This window comes from Ambystoma mexicanum, chromosome 14 (genome assembly GCF_040938575.1).
Source record: "Ambystoma mexicanum isolate Mex_15411 chromosome 14, UKY_AmexF1_1, whole genome shotgun sequence".
Lineage (NCBI taxonomy): Eukaryota > Metazoa > Chordata > Amphibia > Caudata > Ambystomatidae > Ambystoma > Ambystoma mexicanum.
The window spans coordinates 218,917,612-218,939,104 of NC_090940.1; the positions used below are offsets into that span (position 1 = coordinate 218,917,612).

The 21,493-nt window shown below is 46.2% G+C and overlaps 1 protein-coding gene across 4 annotated transcripts in view; it reads right to left on the reverse strand.

Annotated features, from left to right (window-relative positions):
* Positions 1-21,493, reverse strand: part of CDKL1 (cyclin dependent kinase like 1) — a 1,210,180-nt gene that overhangs the window by 365,156 nt on the left and 823,531 nt on the right. For all 4 annotated transcript variants that reach the window (XM_069638983.1, XM_069638981.1, XM_069638982.1 and 1 more), the window contains exon 6: positions 5,999-6,199. In XM_069638983.1, the coding sequence (XP_069495084.1) occupies positions 5,999-6,199 (201 nt within the window). The remainder of the gene's footprint in view (positions 1-5,998; positions 6,200-21,493) is intronic.

Consider the following 21,493-nt stretch of genomic DNA (forward strand, 5'->3'; position numbering starts at 1 on the left):
TGCCTCTAAGCCATAAAGAGATAAAGCAGACCATCATAGCACTCAAACCCTCTAAAACCCCTGGGCCAAATGGCTTGGCAAATGTGGTGCTAAAAAGTGACCCGGATAACTGGGCACATGTACTTTTTGCACGCATTTGTAGTACGGCTGCAATTCCGTCTTCATGGAGAGGGTCTGTGCTTATTCCAGTACATAAAAAGGGAGATCGAAGTAATGCTGATAACTACCGACTTCTCTCCATGTTTGACGTAACTAGCAAAATATTTATGACACTCATCCTCAAAGAACTTGAAGTGTGGGTCACTAGAAATAACATCTTGAACTATGCACAGACCGGGTTCAGACCTGGCTCTGGGACAGCTCATAATATCAGGGTTTTGGATCTTCTGATCAACAACACCCTGAGTAATAAAAAGGCCACCTTGTATATACTTTTTGTTGATTTTAGTAGTGCATTTGACCAGGTCAAGAGGGAGATCCTGTGGGACAAGCTAAGGAACATGAAGTGCCCTGGCTGGATTCTGCATGTACTGGTGAGTCTACATAGTAATAACAGCACCAGGGTCAGACTTAACAACGAGGGAGAGGCCACTGATTCTATATGCATCAACATGGGAGTAAAACAGGGCTGTGTTGGTGCGCCCATGTGCTACAACCTATAAATAGCTGATTTGCTACCCCGGATGGCCGCTAAAGCAAATTGCCCCCAAAACTGGGGGATACCCCTATTGTAGGGGTGCTTCATGCGGACGATTTAATTCTGTTTGATCGTATGTTGACAGGGGTAAAGAGTATGTTAGAAGAGCTGTCTCTCTACTCAGCAGAGCTGGGACTCACCATTAATCTTAGGAAAACCAAGATTTTGTTCATTGCCAAAAGTGGTCCCTGTCGGTCTGGAGTCGAGACCAGCCTAGGGAACATAAGTATTGACCAATCATATCCATACTTAGGGTTGGATTTTGATACTCAACCCAATTATAATCTGATTATCTCGCAAAAAAAGAGGCGGGAAAAACTCCTTACTTTACAGGCCTGTAAATTTGCCAAAAGCACAGCGGGGTTTAGCATTGCAGGGATTATTAGATTATATCAACAGTGTTTTGTCCCCGCTATTTTGTATGGCCTGGAGGCTTTAGCTATACAGGATATGAATTGGCTCAATATACTTGAAGGTCAGTACTGGCAAGCAGTTTTTGGCTTGGGCCCGGCCTGTTCTGTTCAGTATCTTAGGCTAGAATTGGGCTTAACATCTTTAAAAGGTATGGCACTGCGAGCCCGAGGTGTATTCTACCTGAAAGCTATCTCCTCCTCACCTTGTAAATTGCTAAGCCTGGCCGGCTCTACCTTTGATAAAGAAAGGTCACCTCAAGGAAATACCTACAAAGAGCTAAACGAATCTCTCTTTGTTGACATTGACTGGTCATATGATAAGAAGCGATTAATGCCATTTATCCACCAGAAAATGAATAGATGGGATTGGACCCAGAACTATGTGCATCTGTCAACTTTGAAGGGGTACAAAGCTGTTACACATTTAGTTTATAGATATAGAAAGCCTCAACAATTCTTGTTACTATGCCCAGACCCGGAGGTACGCCAATTTATGTTAAAGCTTCGGACGAACCAGTTACAGGTATTAGCGGTCTTTGGGCCACAGCTGGGTATCCTACCCAAGGACAAGAGCTGCCGTATCTGTGAAAAGGAGGAACATGTAGAACGTCTAGGCATGTCCTGACCTTGTGTCCCCGTTTGGGCCCATTTTATATGAGCATATTGGGAAAACTAGTTAACAACTATGAGACTATTAAGGGAGAGTCCTTCTGGGATTATTGTTTAAATTCGGTCTCAAGAAGGACTCAATTGGCTCTATATAGGGTTTGGTGCAAAGTTAAAAGTTTACTACCTATGCTGCCGGCTCTAGTGGATACGAGTGGGGATTCTAAGGAATCTTAGGCATCAGTCCCTTTGTTAGAAGGTTGAAATTGAGGTTACATTATTTGGTTGATACCTGGTACCAAATTGTCTGTGTCTATTTGCGCAAGACATTTAGTGTACAGAGCGGCACATGATAACACATACGGAGTGGGCTACACATTTTACCCATCCTTCAATTGCACCTAATTTCTGTATTGCATTGTAGCATTATCATTGTACTGTACTGTATCTGTTTTTTGACGCACAACTAGATTTTTAAAATCTTAGATGACTTTTATATAATTTACCCACATTTGTACTTAACGTTGTATCAAGTTTTATGTATTTATATTTGTATCAAGTTTTATGTATTTGTATTTATAATTTTGTGTAAAGTTCAAATTTGAACTAAATCACAATAAATTAAATAATAATAATAATAACCCAGAAAATACTTTGCCTCTTGGTCAGGTTTCAATATTTCTCCTTTGGTCACCAGACCCATTTGTTACATATTTGTACTTGATCAGCATCTTCCTTTGCCCACACCAAGCCCCTGTAGCGCCCTGGGCTGAGTGATCTCTCCCTGTCACTTACCGGTGTGCAGCAGCTTCTCTGCGTGCTTTGGCTTTCCTCTATGGCTCTTGCTCGCTCCCCTCTCTCCCTCTGTGAACTCTGGCTTTCCTCTCCAGTTCTCGCTCGCTCCTCTCGCTCTCTCCCTCTCTTTCTCCGGGAGCTCCAGCGTCTTTCTGGCTTTCCTGCAGTAATCAGCGGTCTTTTCATCGGCCCTTCTTCTGCCTACTCCACCTTGGTTGCCACGCTCTCCTGCCCAGCTGGATCTCCTTGCGTCCCTCTCTGGCCTCTCTTTATATGCACCTGTGAACCATTAATAGGCTGCAGTTGCAAGTCCTTTGCCTGACCATAATTACTTCTGTCAATGGGATATGCCTGACCCTCATAGTAGTATTCTACAGTCCTCCTCCTCGTTCAAGTACCAAAGTGGTGTGACAGAGGGTAGTGTGCATTAGTCCTAGTTCCCTCCTCTTCGTCCCAGTCTTAAAGGAATATGCATATGGGACAGTTGGAGTGTGTGACAATGGGGAAGACTGATAATAACCTACAAAGGTATAGGGAGCGTAGAATGTACAGAAGTGAATGTGGGACTATTCTCTACATATAATAAGCTGTTCTTGTTCTCTTACTGGTCCCTCGATACTGAGGATTTACCCGAGGGTTGGTTTGAAAGAAAGAACTGAGGGGTTTTGACAGTACCGTATAAAAGCCTCAGGGACTAAGGGTTCATTGTGGTATGGAAACAGGGGATACTGTGTCTCGCCTAAGGACATCCTCCTGCCATTTCCCAAATCTCCTCCACCCAGGTGATCCTCCTTCACATATCAACCCCCCAGGGTCAGGATCCAAAAGTGATGGCCTTACCCTAGCCAGTTGAATAGAGGAAGAGAGGGAGAAGGAAGTGAGAACGCCCTCATGTTTCTCACAGAATATCCGTCACACAAATAGAATGCAAGACACTAAGCAAGACAAATATTAATACATATTCAAAGAACTGTTGTATAATCCTCACAATCCTGATATAGTAAGCCGCATGAATAAAATAGTAATTATAAAAGAATGAAAGAGATGTTGCTTCATATATGAAAAACTGCAGTATGATCTTTGCAGCCACAATGGATGCCCACATTTGTCTCAATTAGTAACTTGTGTTTTATGGGATTAATTGCGTTGTTGTGTTCTTTATGTAATTTGTATATATTTTTATCCTAATCGGGATTTATTTGTTCATGATAAATAAAGTTCCCTTTTCCTGTGAGGGACCTCCAATTCTTCATATGCCCTGAAATTACATGGACATACCAGAAATCGCCACACACGTCCCCAACAAAAGACTATTAGAGAACAGACTCATATGGGTTGGACTCTATGCAACCAAAATGAAATTGAATGAATACTTCCACAAACATCAAGAGACTGACCTAATCATTTCCCCAGATGGTGCCAATTTCCTCGCCCTTGGATGGAGCAAACACATATCCTTACTCTACATGCCCACCATGTTCATCAACTCCCTCTTCCTGACTAACCCACACCCCTCTAAAATTGCTCACCACCTTACAGAGACACAACTCCCCCCTTTGCAGCCTTCTTAGGCCCATCAATCAATACAACAATAATAATCAAGCTACCACCCCCACCCCACAACTGTGGCTAACCCAGACCCAAAGCTCTGTAATTTATCAGATGTTGGGTCCTGCATCTGGATAAATACAGCCAAACATATAGAACTAGAGAGGCTCTCAGGATTCGGTTACTCCGAACATGTACTATCAACATCAAAGGGCTCACATCTAATTCCTCTATCCCACTAACCCAACAACTCGCCCCCTCTTTTTCTAAAGGTCCATGTGTCGTGATGCCATAAAAAATGGCAGAAGTGCACTATACAACTACTTTACATTACATTGCTTGCTGGGTGTATGGAAAGGAATTGGCATTGCATATAGAGCACAGTAGATTATGATGAGGAGCCCGAAGTAATCTCTTTAAGATGAGGAGTAATGTGGTTGAAGCGACAACCATCTAGTCTTTGCAATATATGTGGGATGAGATTCCATGTGGAGTTTAAATGTCATGTTTGGAAATACATCTATTTATAGTTTCCCAAAATAAGCTTTCTAAACAGCAGGAAATACCAGCCTGTGTTGCAAGTTTTTTTTATCACATACATTAATTGCAAATGTTTGGAGGGGGTTGAGTTTCCCAATGACACTATGTAAAAAAGGAGAGTGTTTGCTTCTCGGTCGCTCACTGAAAACATGAAGGCACTATGTAAAATTGTTTTTTAGCATTGTAAAACTGAAGTTACAAGTGACCTCCCGCAGCAAGTGTTCAAAAACACCTATAGGTGGTAACTGGCCATTCAGTGAATTGTTATTGCCGCAAATAATCCCGTTTTCTAGGTTACAAGTGATAGATTGAAATTAACACATTGACAATTTAATACTCTTCAAATTAAATCATTGAAGCTTCAATTGATGGAAAAAGCATGTTAAAAACAACCAAAGTGTGAAATAATATATGTTTGTAAAGGTAAATAATGGATAATCTTGTGCTAAAATTCAGCTGCACAATACTCAATTGTGCATACTAACCAAACGGCAATAAAACACCCTACCTGAAAGGGATGGTATTAAACCTATATTCATCAACCTTTTGTTAATGCCTAGTTACATATATTTACTAACCTGTGAAAAACAAAATAGAAAAGCAAAAAGTAATTTGTGTTATTATCCTGAATTCCAACATACAATATTTATCCTATTCCCAAAGGATAGTTTGCATCCTTATGGTTACAATCTTGAGTTTGTTTCTAAGTTAGAAATGGCCAACACACCATGCTTTCCGCACCTTTGAGTTCGGAGGTGAAGTGGGGGATTTACCTTCAACATATAGCTGGAGGTAAATCCTTCATTTTATCTATAAAAAAAATCAGCTGCTTTACTGCTCTTGGCAAATCCACCAAAATCCCCATGGAATTCTATGGACTCCGAAAGTGGGGATGAACTCTGTTGTTAAGCCACTCGCAATGCAGTCCAGTGGTAATTCTGCCGGACCGAGTGGCGTTAACAGTATACACTTTTGACAGTAATTCTGCACAGAAAATAGTGAAATTAAAACTCAAAATGAGACTGAATAATTTGAAACACCCGAGTTGTCCTATGACAATGGACAAACCTCATTATGCTGAAATCCATATTTTCACATGCTAAAGAAAGACCTTAAGATATTCAAAAGGGTAACAGAGAACTACAAACATATAAATCCCAAAAGCAAAATACTTCTTTAATTAATTGGGCAATTACTCACAAGTTACATCATGGTTTGATCTCTACCATAAAGATTGGCACTGACCATCTGATCGGCTTTTTTCATGGTATTTTTTACTGCCTTTAAATACTCCTCCAGGGCAGAGGGACTAGGTGCAGCTTATAACGGGTCTAAATATGTCTGAGATCTTCCGCTGAGCTAATAAACATGGGAAACCACTTTCTAATGTGAGACTTACCTAGTGTTTTTCTGATGAGGTACAACTGATCGACATCAGATTTGCCTGGCCACAAGGGAACACCTGATAACAACTCAGCAAAGACGCAGCCTACCGCCCAGACATCTACTGGTGCGCCATACTGAGTGTCTCCTACTAGCAGCTCAGGAGCGCGATACCATCTTGTAGCCACATAGTCGGTGTAATAGTCACTAGGACCCGCTGTTGGAATGAAACAGAGGAATATAACAAATTATCGTAGCCATATTTGCAACAACTGTGGCATTAGATGCTCATTTTAATAAATATGATCAAGTAGCATTTTGAAAGTCATTATAAAACATCTTTATTTGGAATAAAATGAATATTTATTGAAATTACCATCTTAAATTGAACAAAGACTATTTTGTATGCAAACATGTATTTCTGAATTCAGCACATTTGTTTTGAATAGGATATTTGTCTAGTGAATACTGTGAGTGGTCAGTAATGTGAGACTCACGACTTTGTTTAGTTTTCTCAAGGTTCGACATTTTATTTTAAATAAAATTAGAAGAAAAAAAACAACAAAACCTATTCTACCAGGGAATTCCTTGCCTAGTCATGGATCTAATGGAAAACCTCCTAGCATACACAAAATTAATCCCTACACTAAACAACAGAAACATTCAAAACAACATGAAAACAACATAAATAAAAGATTACTAAACAACCAGTATCGTGGATGACTTCTGCTGGTCCTGGGCAGATCTTGCTCCCCCAGGAATGTCCCAAAGTCAATTTCTTCCAAGAAAAGAAAGTCTTGAACAAAGTCTTGAAAAGCTCCAAAGAAACAAAAGTTCACACAAATAAAAATCCACTGGTTCCTTCTTCGCTTGATGAAAAGATTCCCTTTCCAAGTTCCATAAAGAAAACAACAGTACCAATGGGATTCCCGGATGACTTCCTTCCAGGAAAGAATGGGTAAAGTTGAAGTCAAAAGTACCACTTCTGTTTAACAACAACTCTTCTGCTCGCAACTTCTGCAGCGTCTTTTACATACAGTTTGTCAGGATGCTTCTGCTTAGTGTTTGCTCGCTATTCAGCAACTCAATTCCACTGTGTGAGCAGGCTCCCTTGCCCGACAGGTGACTTCTGTTTCTACTACGTTCAACTACTACAGTTCTGACAAATGTATTGGTGACCACAGTTTTACTGCTGCTACTGCAACCTTTAATTTTAGACAACTTCAACAAGACTTCTTTGACCGCTACAAGTTGGCAAGGCGCTCTTTTATGGCAAGCAAGGGCAGCCTTTCTTTTCTGTATTGCAGCTACCACAAAATGTGTCTTTAGCTTCCAGACGATTTCTTCTCAACTTAAACAGTGTCATCTATGCAGATTTTAAATCGGCTTCTTTTAACAAGCATTCAGCTCCCTTCGCCAGCTTCATATCCACATTTTCCTCCAGTAGTTTCCCCAAAGCTGTAGTGCCACTCTTTCAGCCTTGGATAACGTTGCCACCCTTATTTTAGAGGACTCTGGGGTAACAACAGCTTCATTGACTCAAAATAATGGTGTTCAGTTCTTAAATGAGCTGTATTCACTTTCACAGGGTTTGGTCTACTGGCTTGGGTAATACGTGTTCTTTGTTAAGCTTCAACACTTCTACAACTTCTACATTGATGGTCAGTATGTTACAAGAAGCAAGTTTCCTAATATAAATGAAATTAGGGCACACACGATTTCGTATTGATCTTGAACTGCCACTTCAAAGATGCACGTTCCCTCCTTTCGGTCAGCGTCAAGCTTCCAAGGTAATAGGGAAACACTGTCTCATGGGCAACCTATTCAGATGTTAAACTGTGTTCGTAACATTGCAGGAAAGTTGAGTTCTGCTTCAATAGATATACTGGTTGCGTTCTCCTCGCTAATAGGAGCCATGCGACCGCTCAGCAACAATTTACTTCTAACAATTGGAAAAAGAGAAGCTTTCACTACAAGTGGGTACTTCAGCTTTGTTAATATAAGCAGGTGTTACTATTTCCTTGTTAGAATTACTTCCCACTTCTGCGAACAAGTTATCTACTAGCTTTTATGTGTAAGTGAATATGAATATCGCTGGTTACAGTTACTGGCAAAGTATTCCTGTTGATTTTGAATGCAGAGCTTCCGTTTTCCGACTCCACAGTCACAGCGACTGAGGGCTGCTTCTGCTTCCCGGCTTGATTTTGTCTACTGTTACAGGCACTCTTGGGACCCACACCCTTGTGCTGCTGCACGGGTGTCTCTGATCCAGCCTCATTAAGGGAGAGTCTTCCACTCTCCAGCTTCCCTCAGCTTGCTTCTGTACACACGGCTTGGGTGGATGCACGGCTCAGGTCTGCATTCACAGAAATTAGGTGCACCTGGAAAGACACCCTGCTTCTTCCAGTCTCTTCCAATGCTGCCAGAGCCAAACAGTGTTTGTGAGCACAGGACCAACTCGGAGACTGCAGGTGAAATCTGCCCTTTATCTGCTCCGGCGTCCCTTTTGTGGTCACACTTCCTTGTGAACTGCCAGCATCATGCTCTGCTTCTTCTGTTTCTGCTACTCACAACCGTCCAGCTCCTGCTCCAGCTTCTTTCTACTACTCCTCCCTGCTGCAGCCTTTTATGCCCCTCAGGTGGGTTTAATAAAGTTACTCACCGTAGTGACTACCTTACTCCTAGTCCATAGTCCCCTTTCCTCCATACTTATGGGACATTCCTCCGTCCTGTGGGACGGGACCAGAGCACTTTGTAAAAAGCATCAAATTTATTAAAAAATGTGTCCTTCCTCTCTTTTTACGCGGGGTACCGCACGCGGCCGTAACCCCGCCCTTCTTAGCTCCACCCAGCGCTTCGCCCATCAGTCCTTTTCTATCGCCAGGTCTATGACCTTTAAGCAATAACAGAGGAAACTTTTTAGAGGGGACGGCGGGCGGTGTATGGGGGAAAGGGGACTATGGACTAGGAGTAAGGTAGTCACTATGGTGAGTAACTTTATTATACTGCTACGTCCCGTCCCCTTTCCTCCATACTTATGGGAGATTCCCAAGCACTCCTCACAGGAATTACCGGTGGATGCAAACTCCTTACTGAAACAGGTTCCTAAGCACAGCTTGACCGAACTGAGCATCACCCCTGGAGCTCAGGTCCAGACAGTAATGCTTACAAAAAACCCATGTGGCCGCTTTCGAGATGGTCTCCCAGGGAACATATTTTTGGAAGGCAACGGCAGCCGCCTTGCCCCGCACAAGATGAGCATGAATTCCCTTTGGGGCCCGAAGACCCTGAATGGTATACGCCTCAGAAATACAGGCCGCAATCCACCGGGAGATGGTCGCTTTCGAGGCCGGCTTTCCTTGCAGATCTTCCTAAGGTCACAAAAAGCTGCGAAGAGTTCCTAAGATCAGATGTTCTGTCCAGATAGAACTTAAGTGCGGTTCTAACATCCAAGCAGTACAGAACCCTTTCGGCCTCTGAGGCCAGGTCTGGGAAGAATACAGGCAATGAGATTGACTGATTCAAATGAAAATTAGAGACCACTTTCGGAAGAAAGGCAGGATTTTTTCGCAGGACAACCTTATCCTTATGAAAAGTATGGAATGGATGTTCCACCGACAAGGCCTGAAGCTCAATTACACGCCTTGCTGAAGTCACATCGATCAAAAAGGACACTTTCCACGAAAAGGTACTTAAAATCGACAGTAGCACATGGGCTCAAAAGGCTTATGACGTAAGGACCACATTCAAATCCCACCTTGGATGCAGGTTGCGAACAGGAGGATAAAGATGCATCAGGCCCGCAAAGTATCTTTTAATGACTGGATTAGACAGTGAAAAGGAACACTGGTCAGTGGACAAATAAATGGCAACAGCTGATAAATATGTCCTGCAGGACAAGACATGGATGCCAGACTCTGCCAGATGTGAAACAAAAGACAGGACCATGTCGATAGTAGCCTCGCTGGGGTCCAGCTGCCTGGCCAAACACCAGTGACAGAACCGTAGCCATTTGCTTCTATACTGATATCTTGTTGAGGGCTTCCTGGCCGCTTGAATAATGTGCATGTTATCCACAGACAAATTGAAGCGCTCTAAAGATCTGAACTCAGGCACCAAGCCGCCAAGTTGAACGATTGTGGGGAGGGGTGCCAGAGCTGTTGATCGCTCTGGTGAAGCAGGTCGGGGACCAGCGGAAGCTTGAGCGGTGGGCATACTGAGAGAGGCTGAAGCTCCGAAAACCAAAACCTGGCTGGCCAACAAGGGGCTATGAACAGCAGGGAGCAATTCACTGTGTTCCTTAGTTTGCAAAGCGCGCGATGGACCAGAGGAAGAGGCGGAAAAGCGTAGGCTTTCATGTTGTGCCATGGAATTTCGAGAGCATCCCCCAGTGAGGAGGCTCCGAGCCCGTTCCTGGAGGCATACAGGGGAAGCTTCCTGTTTGCAGATGTCGCAAAGAGGTCCACTTCTGGAGTGCCCCAACAGCAAAAAATATTAGACAGGATCTCCGTGTTCAGTTCCGACTCGTAGCTGACAATTGCTCGGCGGCTGAGGGCATCTGAAGTGACATTCAGCTGGCCCGGGATGTGTACTGCTACCAGCCAGATAGCATGATGAATGGCCCATTCCCAGATCTGAATGGCAAGATCCACAAGAGGAAGAGACCTGGTACCCCCCTGCTTGTTGATATAGAACATGGACACTGCATTGTCCGTGCGGACACGGATCACCTTGTTGACAATGTCTGGTTTGAAAGCTTCCAGATCCAGGGTCGCACCCCAACCCTGAAGGGAGGAATCCATTGTGACAGTCAATAGGGGGCAAGGGTCCTGGAAAGGAGCACCCAGCGACAGTTTGCTGAGAGACGACCACCAGAAGAGGTCTGCCCTCATGAAAGGTTGAACCACTATCATTTTGGAGTCTGGATCCACTGCTTGAAGCCATGAGCTCCTAAGAGCCATTGCCGCCTGCCTCATCTTGAGACGAGCAAGAGGAAGAGCCAGCACGCACGAAGCCATGAGGCCCAGAAGCCTCTGGAACCACCAGGCCGACATGCTCTCCGACTGCATTAACTCCTGACACGTGGCAAACAGATCCGCCATTCTGTCCCCAGTCATGTACACTCTGCAATTGATGGTTTTCCAACGAAAACCCAGGAAATTCAAGTCCTGAGAGGCCGTCATGGAGGATTTCTGCCAGTTCATCGACAGCCCAAGGTGGAACAGGAGCTTGAGGAGAGACTGAAGGTTGCTCGAGGCTTTCAGTGGACAAGGACTGTGTAGTAGCCAATCGTCCAAATATGGATACACATGGATACCATGTAGCTGAAGATAAGCTCCGATGACCAACATCATCTTCGTAAAGACAAACAGTGCTGAGCTGAGACCAAACGGGAGCACACGAAACTGGAAATGCTCCTCCCCCATGGAAAACAATAGGTATTGCCGATGCGGGCTCCAAATGAGGATATCCATATAAGCATCCTGAAGGTCCACCATGCTGAGCCAGTCGCCCTTCTGTAAAGAGGACTTTATCTGACCGGGGTGATCATCTTTAATTTCTCTTGGGGAAGAGAAATGTTGAACTGGGAAAGGTCTAGGATGGTGTGCAGGCCAGCCTGGTTAGGTTTGGGCACCGTGAACAGATAGGACTAGAAGCCCTCCGCTCGCTCCCCTATGGTAACGGGTTCCACCGCCTTGAGATCCAGAAGCTTCTGGACTTCGGCTCTGAGGGAGGGCATCCCTGACTGCTGGAAGGGAGGATTGATGGGTGGGGTATGGGGAAGGGGCAAGCGGAAGCCCGCCCGAGGTACTGACAAGACCCACCTGTCCTCGGTGACGGTCTGCCACGCCTCCCTGTGAGATGCAATGCGCCCCGCCCACCAGGGTCTAGTGCGAGCTCCGAAAAAACCCTCATTTAGCGGGCTTCTCAGAGGCGAGACCCCGAGATCCTGAGGAGGAGGCTGAGGACCGAGAGGAAAACCGGCCTCGCTGCTGACCCTGACGGGAGTTTCCAGCTGGAGGATCGACTCTCTGTGTCTTTCGATCTAGAAACCCCCGAAATCCAGAAGAAGACTGAGGCTGCAAAGGCGTTCTCTGAGCCCTAAAAGGTGGTTTTACCAGAACGGACAATGACTTGGCCGTCTGAGTGCTGTCCTTAGTTTTAGTCAGCTCTACGTCCGTTGACGAATGGAACAGTTCTTTGCCGTCAAAAGGCAAGTCCAGAACTTTATCCTGAACCTCCTTGGAAAACTTTGTGGCATGAAGCCAAGCCTGACCAGATGTGTCCACGCCAAGCATGAGGCCCCGAGCCGAGGTGTCGACATGATGCGCCGCAGCCTCAAGCATATCCTGCTACAGGACTCTGGCATCTGACAAGCCAGCCTTAAAATCATCCAGCTTGTTCACAGGAATGAACTCAAATTACGACAGACCTTTCCACATTTTCATATTTGCCCCCGCTAAAATGAGCTCTGCGTTCGCCTGGCGCAGCTGCAGGGCCGGATTAGCAAAGATCTTCCACCCCAAAGAGTCAAGCAGTTTGTCCTCTTTGGCCAGAATCTGAGCCGCTGCCGTATATGACGCTGAAGCCGGTCTGGATTGAAGCGTGGCTGCCGCCACCACTGTGGAGGAAGGAAGAGGGCAAAACGCTAAGGCTACGTCCTCCGAAGTATGAAGCCTGTAACAAGCATCAATCTTTTTGTTAATGTGCAGTCCTGAGTGTGGCTTATCCCAGACTTTGCAGACCTCGGCCAAAACGTTCTTCTGGAAGAACAAGCCGGTGCGCTCCTAAGGAGACAAGGTGAACGCCTCCAAAAGCACCCCTTCTTGCGGAGGGGGTACCTCAGGTACTGGAACATCCAGAAGAGTCATCATGTCCAGTACCCGGTCATGGAACGCCCTAACAGAGTGGGGCTGGTCATCGCCATCCTGATCCACTTGCGTGTCATCCAACGTATCCGGATCGACCTGCGTCACGTCTGGCTCCGCCGAAGACTTGTCTATTGGAGACAAGGGCAGCGGAGACGGAAGGGCTGGAGGTGAGCCAACTGGTAGAGGTGGGACAGCTGCCAGAACAACCGGTGCTGCGACAATTCAGCCCAGGAGGGCTGATTTCCTTAAAAAGACCTCTGAAATATTCCTTCATGGGGTCGGAGTGCATTAGCTTCTGAAATTTTCCGAAGAAGGCATCCTCAGCTGAAGACTTAGCTCCAAAGCCGCAAGGGAGAGGGCTGCCAAGAGGGGCCCTCACCAGCCGGGTTGATATAGATAGACATAGATCAATGGCACAGACGCTGCAAGGAGGGAGACCGAGTGCTGTAATGGCACCCGAGCGTTCCAGTCAAATAACTGGACAAACCGGTGCACAAGGAAAACGCTGTTCACCCGAAAAAATGCTCCCAGCACCCAACACCGATGGCGTAGGTGTAAGGGAAGAGTCCAAAATGCCCATTGCAGTTCGCACAGGAACGGGTGCCATTTTGTCAGTGCCTGAGGAGAACTGCGTCACATGTGTGAGTGAGTCAGGAGTCTCCACAGACAGGTCAGGGGACTTGACTTTAGCCTTGACACAAGGAACCTCAGCAGAGCCGGTACTGTGTGGCCTAGGATGTTTCTGAGACATGCTAATAGCCAAATTAGCCTCTGAAAGAGGAACCTCGGCCATGCCAGTAACAGAGGAATTACAGTCAGCGAACTCTGTGCCCCCTCAACAGAACCGGTATCCCCGCTAGAGCGGGACTGATTAGGAACCCACCTCACCGACAAGACCTTAACAGGCCTCTCAGTTGTGTCGGTCACCTTAGCCTCTGATAGAGGGACCTCAGACCCGAGTCCGGTAACAGCTCCCTCACGAGGGTTCTTGAACCTTGGTTCGGTACAGAAAACCTCAATAAAGGCCTCAGAGCATGCCGCGGTGTCTGTATGGGAAGCTCCAGACAAGGAGAGCTCGAAGCAAGCTCCGGTACCCACCATCTCAGTAGAACTGGGCCATTGAATAGCCCCCACAGGGGGGGCCTCAGACTGCAATCCGGTGTGAGCAGGCCCCTTACAGAGGCCCTCAGAGAAAACTCTGGTACTTTTCTTAGGCCTGGAAGACACATCAGGGGAAACCACAGTAACAGAACTTTTAAAGCTCCTCTCGGACTGGTATGACCCCGGGAAGGAGTCCCCCGGTCGGGGTGCCCTAAAAACTAAAGAACTTACCAGGCGTCTCTTCTCGCCGACGAAACTCTGAAAATGCAGAGAAGGAACATGCTGAAACACCTCCTCCCACCACTCCAGACGATGTTTAAGTGCCCGGAAACGAAAGGGAATCACAGTAGAACACGAATCCGGACCCAAACACTCTAAACAAAGAGGATGGGGATCCGTCCTAGCGAAATGTCGTTCACAGGAAGAACAATTAGGAAAATCTAACCGAAACAGCATAGATGGACCACCACGCGACCGCTAAGCCGGAGCAAGAGAGAAGGACACTGGAAGGAAAAAACGTTCAGTCCCGAACGTGCAGAGAAAAGGACTGATGGGCGATGCGCTGGGTGGAGCTAAGGAGAGCGGGGTTACGGCCGCGTGCGGTACCCCGCATAGAGAGGAAGGACACATTTTTGAAAAATGTGATGCTTTTTACAAAGTGCTCCGGTCCCGTCCCACAGAACGGAGGAATGTCCCATAAGTATGGAGGAAAGGGGACGGGACGTAGGAGTAAATTGGTTTCAGATACAGGCCCTCAGAACTAATTGCCTGACCTTGCCAAAAGCTATTAGGCCTGCTTGCTTGGCCTTGACTCCTGCATGCCTCTTCATCCCTCTTCTTCATCACAGTCCCTGAGGGAGTTGGGGACATGTAGTCCGTTTTAGAGGAATTACATTTCTCTACTTCTTTACAAGGCTTAAGGATGGATTTTCCTATCCTGATATTATTTAAAGAGGAGTTATAAGGTTTAACCTTCGAGAGACAGATGGGACAGGAAAAGTCACATATTTGCCGTTCCTTTTGGCATACCTTTGCCATTGTGGGGGATATGGGAATTTAGGGCTATAAAAGAACAGCGATTTTAGGCACGGTTTTAGTGGGGGATCTGCAGGATTCTCCACAATACCTACTACTGACAGTTCTCTCAACTTTGAAATATGTCCAGGCATAGACCTAATAAGGTCATTTTAAAATAGCGCTTTGAGGTGTGTTTGGGCGACTCCAGCCTCATTGCTTTACGGTGAAACAGGCGTTGCTGGTACCGAAATGAATGTTGAATATATACAGTGTGTAGGCAGATGTTTTGCTGACCTACCTCAAATGCCTTTTCTCTTGTACTATGCAAGCAAAGCTAGGAACTAGCCACAGTTGGATTTTTTGGCTTGTTATCAGGCTTCTTTTTTGTTATTCCTGAAGGCTTTGGTATTCAAGCCTTACCGGAATTCTAAATGTCAGTAACAGATCCTTTGAACAAAACGCATGCAATTGGCCCAGTGACGACAACATTGCTTTCGGAAGGGAAAAGATGAGACGCATAGCTGCTCCCCTTCTAGGTCTGCCTTGCCGTTAGGTCTATCCACTCTAAAGCCTTTTTAATGAGAGTTTGGTAGTTCAAGAGATTCCAAAATTGCCGCTGAGAGGAGAGCACCATAATTGACGCTATCCTGCCCTCTGCACCACTTTGAGGTACTGTGCGGATAAAACCTCCAAGGGCATGCTGCATCCAAAAGTACTGGGGCCAGTGTGCAGTGGGAAGCATCCAGCTCGATCCCGTAGAAGTGCTGGAGAATTCCAGTGGAGAGTGCCCCATGAACGCGGTCCGTGTGGCAGAGTGTGCCGGGGGCACCAACCCATGTGGAAAAAGAGCTGAGCGGTGAGGTGGAGGAGCATGCAGAGAGTGAAAGCGGATGGCCCAGTAAAGATGTCTTGCTGAGTTCGGGCACTGGAAAAGGAGCGGGAATAACTCCGGTCTGAGGGGTGAGATAGAAGGGGAGCTCCAGAGTAGGGGAGGCCCCATGGTGGCACTGGTGAGGGGAGCAGCCCGTCAAAACAGAGGCATTGGAAGTGGAAGGAGAGGCCGTTGCAGTAAGGAAGGTGTGTCAGTAAGGAAGTGATTATTTGTGGACCGCGGCCAGTAATTTCCCCTATGACAGTTCGATTGAGGGAGCCCTGTGCTAACTCAGCTGGAGCTTCCCTCCAGGGAGGAAGGGAAACACTGAGAGAAAGTGCAGCAGGGGCTCAGAAGAACAGGAGCTCCTCCCCTCTCCCCAGCAGAAAAGACTAGAGGAGTTGCCCCAAGAGTGGGGACCATCACTTAACAGAAGGAAGATTGGGGGACAGAAGAGCTTCAGCAACACCACAAGGAGGAGCTTGGAGCAGGGCTAGGAGCGGGGGGAACAAGGGGCATGCCTGGATATTTGTGAAGGCCTGGATTCCCCTGGGAAGAGGTAAACACTGGGAAGAGTGAAACGAAAAGTCATAACAGGAGGATTCTGGGCACATGTGGATCTCGGCCCAACAGGGTGGTCTAAGTGGTGAAAGACTGCACGGTAATCTGAGTAAAAATATACTGGGAGTGTCAGACCACTTCTCCCCACAAATCTAGCAGTGATCGGACAGTGTTAGGCCACAAAGGGATGAGGCTCCTGAAGGTATGTCATAGGCAACAAGCCCTTCACTGAAAAGAAACAGAGCAGGGGCCCCAGAAAACTAACAGTTATGACTAGAGAGAAGGATTTCAGTGTGTAAGAGTCAAAAAGTCTGCCAAAAGGGGCGAAGAAACCCCCGGAAAGCAATATTCAAAAGTTGTGGAGAAAGGACATCGGAACCCTTCCAGAGGGGCCAGAAGTCTGGAAAAACAAGAATATTTGGGAACCCAAAATGAATCGGGGAGAGACCAGGCTGTTACACAAGACATCCTCAGACAATACTTTCAAGACTTTGGCGATAAGATCACGGGGACGGTGCAGATTCAAAAGAATAACATTCAGGAAGACTTGTCTTCGGCTCTACACAAGCTAAAATGAGATATGAATAAGATAGAGGAAAGAGTGGATACGAATGAGAATCTGCTCCAGGAACTGGCGGAGGATGCACAGGAAAAGGCCAAATTGGTGGAACAGTTAGCTAATGCAATCCACAACCTATAGATTCAGTCGGAGGACCTTGAAAACAGGTCCAGAAGATCAAATATCAGAAGAAAAGGGCATGGCAGAGGGAGTGCATGACAAGGATCTAAAGGCTGCGATCAAACAAATATTTACTGAGCTAAGAGAAGTGGACAGGGACGCATTGCTCAAACTTGATAGAGTGCATAGAGTGGGGCCGTTAAGGAAAGAACCGGGAGCAAGACCAAGAGACGTCTTGGTGGCCCTACACGACTAAAGTCGTAAGGAGGACATCTTCACAGTGTCAAGGAAAGCAAAGCAGATAACATATAATGGTTCTGAGCTACAACTTTTTCAGGTCCTGTCCCAAATTACCTTGCTCAAAAGGAAAAGAATTAGCCTGGTTGTGCATGTCCTCCCCGATAGAGATGTCCGATACCGATGGACTTTCCTCTTTGGCCTTGTCTTCGGATAGGAGGGATGCAATACTGTATTTTAACCTGCGTAGAAGGAGCAAGAATTCTAGGTCTTGAAAAGGAGGAGACTGGATCAAGTGATCCTGTATCGAAAATGCAGAACAAAAAGAAGGGATGTGAATGGTCTACAGTGAGGAAAAAGAACATCAAGAAGAAAGGAGTCCTGGTCGACCAGAGGGGTCCCAGTGACAATCAGTTTGAGGAGCAAAGGAAGCGTGTAATGACTTTGCATTCCCCTAATGGGGGAAACACAGATCCAGAGTACGCACTAACATGATGGGATGGGGAGGATGGTCATTTGATTAGTGAAGGTGCCGGCGGTAGCGGGAAGGCGGGAAGCGGGATCTACAAATGGGTTTGGGAGGGCCTGCAATTGTTAAGGCTGGGTTGCAGTTTGGGCTCAATCCCTGAGAGGGCTAATAGGGAGGGGCTAGAGGCTGGCTGAGACCACCCAGCGAGGGGGAGGTGGAGGGGGAAGTGGGGGCAGTGAGCGGTGTTGGGGGAGGGGAATGGAAGGGCTCACAATAGAGAATCCCATGCATATAAAGTTACCCTCACTAAGTGTCTAGATAATGGCTAAGGACAATAGTATGAACATGACTTCATTAAATATGAATGGATTAAACTCTCCTGTGAAAAGAAAGAAATTGGAAAGATTCCTACATAGAAAAAGACCAGATCTCCTCGCCTTGAGGGAAACACATGTGCAACTCAGCAACAAAGACAGAATCAGAACACAGGGTTACCGACAAATGTTTAAATCCAATGATAGGTGTAAAAAGGGAGGGGTGATGATAGCACTTCGAAATAACTTAACACCTCACAGTAGTGAATTGGGAGAAAGACACCATCGGGATTTGGCACTCATTTTACTGGGGAGGGGGAATTATTCATGTTAGTCACTATATATGCGCCCAACTCCGGTCAAGATGGGTTTATACAGCCGAGGCTGAACAAACTGGAAGGATTTGTTAAGAGACAGATAATACTGACAGGGGTTTTCAATATGGCGTCGGATCGGGACGGATAGGAGCGTGGGAAGGATGCATACCCAAGCTAGGCCCTCGAAAGAATTGTGTCAGAAAATAAATAAGCTTTCGTTGGTGGACGCATTGAGGGAGAAGAGGGAACCACCAAGGGCTACACTTTTTGCTCTCATGTCCACAGGACTTCCTCCAGGATTTGGTCCTGGTCTCAGAGATAGAGGTGGACGCAATAGCAATATCTGACCATGCTCCCAAAACCTTGAGTGTGAGAAGAACAAGTTACTTACCAACTATAACGTTATTTCGATTGGATGTTCCTCCCACGTAGTCCTCATCTTAGATATATCCTTACCTTCAGCTTTCTGCTTCGGAAAAAACATTTTTCTTCTCTCCACCAGAGGGCGCTCCTCTCGAGGCCACGGCGTCGATGTCCCTCAGCGGTATCCGTCGAGCACTGACGTCATCCGCTGTATAAGAGCCTCGAGCGCGCCCATTGGCTTTAGTTCTGTTCTTTCGTATATTGTAGCCCATGGATTGTAATTAATGGCGTGCCTCTCTTGACCCAAGCCTTAAAAGAATTTAGAGTGTAATTCACGTAAACTGTACTGTGGGGTTGGTTGGGAGGGTCGATGAGGAATACGTGGGAGGAACATCCATTCGGAAGAGCGTTACAGTTGGTAAGTAACTTGTTCTTCGAATGGATTGTGTCCTCCCACGTATTCCTCATCTTAGATAGACTCCCAAAACAGTTTTGTCTCGGAGGTGGGAGTACAGAAATGTTTCTAATCGTGTACAGAATGGAGTACAGATTTAGCAAACAAACTTCCTTGAGAAGAAGTCGAGTCCAGGGCATAATGTTTTATAAAGGTATGCATGGATGACCATGTGGCTGCTGCACAAATATCTTGTACAGGGACACCCCTTTTTAGTGCTGTTGAAGTTGCCATGCCCCTGGTTGAATGAGCTCTCAGTCCATCTGGTGGTTCTTTCTTTCCCAGCCAGTCTATAGCATTCTGTTATAGCCAGAATTATCCATCTAGATAATGTTTGTTTAGTTACAGCAAGTCCCAATTTGCGGCCAGTGTACCCCACAAAAAGTTGATCACCCTGACGTATTTTTGCCAATCATGAAATATAGAAACTAAGAGCTCTTCTGGGATCTAGTCTATGTAGTCGCTCCTCTTCTTTGCTTGCATGAGGAGGAAGGTAAAAAGTAGGCAAAGTTATTTTCTGTGACAGATGAAAATCTGAAACCATTTTTGGCAAAAAAGATGGTTTAACTCTAAGAACTACTCTGCTCTTATAAAAGCTGGTGTGAGGAGGACCGCTAGAAAGCGCCTGTAACTCACTTACCCTGCAGGCTGATGTCAATGCTACAAGAAGTATTGTTTTTAGGGTAAAGAGCTTTAGCGGACAAGAGTGTAAAGGCTCAAACGGGTTGCATGTGAGAAATTCAAAACAAAGTTCAAATCCCACACTGGAACCTGAAAAGGTATTGGTGGAAATACATTATTTAAACCTTTTAAGAACTGAATTATTAAAGGTAGTCTCTTGAAGTAAGATTCTTCCTCTGAAGAGCGCTTAAAAATGGATAGCGCTGTTACGTATCCCTTTATCGTACCAACCTGGAGCCACAGATTAGCTAATTGTGGGAATATTACATTGAAATGGGTCCACATTCTTTTCTCTGCACCAGTTACTGAACTTGTTCCAACAACACTGATACAGAGATTTGGTTGCTGGCCTTCTGGCCGAAAGCAAAATCTCCATCACGTCATCCGGAAGATCCCAATACTTATATCTCAACCTCTCAGAAGCCATGCGTGAAGGTTTAGTGTGTTGACCTCCCGATGGAGAACATGACCTTCCACTCGTGAGAGAAGATCCTCTCTTCTTCGAAGACGTATTGGAGGGCAGATGGACATATCCAGACATATACCACGTTCTCCTGGCCCAATCTGGGGCAATTAGGATCATGGTCTTCCTGAACTTTCTCAACCTCCTGATTACTTGAGGGATCACAGGGACTGGAGGGAATGCATACAGGAGTGGGAACTCCCAGTCCACCACAAACGCGTCTCCTAGAGTTCCTCTCGGGGGAAATTCCCTTGAGCAGTAAAGTTTGCACTTCCGGTTGGTACCGGTCGCGAACAGACCCACTTGAGGGGTTCTCCAAAGGGAGAAGATCTCTTAAATGACTTCCTGAGCTATCTCCCACTCGTGGGAGACTGTACTCTGCCTGCTCAGAGCATCCACTGCTGTGTATTGCTCTCCGGCTAGATGAATTGCCGATAGAGAGATCCCTTCTTGTATTGCCCAGAACCAGAGTTGCATCGCCTCTCTGCACAGTGGTAGTGACCCCACTCCTCCTCTCTTGTTGAGGTAGTACATGGCCACTGTGTTGTACGTCATTATCAGGGCATTCTTTCCCCGTACAGAGGGCAGGAATGCCTTCAGCGCTAGTCTGATTGCTACTCAACTCCAAAAGGTTGATGTGTAGTTTGGACTCCGATGGAGGCCAGCGACCGCTGATTGTCAGATCGTTGGCATGGGCTCCCCACCCCGTGAGTGAGGCGTCCGTTACTACTGTTATCTCCGGCCATGGTTGCCAAAAAGAATCTCCACTGAGGATATGATGTCTGCAAGCCCACCATTGTAGATCCTGTGCTACTTTGGCTGGAACATGCAACAGATCTGACATTTCCCCTGATAATTGGGACCATTGAGTCCTGAGAGCCCATTGAAGGGATCTCATTCTCAATCTGGCTTCTGGCACGAGAAAAATGCAGGATGCCATCAGGACGAGCAACCTGAGAAAATCGAAGGCCGGAAGATACTGGGCATTTTGGAATTTTGTTACCATCTGCAGAATATGGTAAGCCGTCTCTTCGGGAGGCAAGACTTTGCCCGAACAAGTATCCAGAACTGCTCCGATAAACTGGAGTTTCTGTGCTGGTATCATGTTTGAT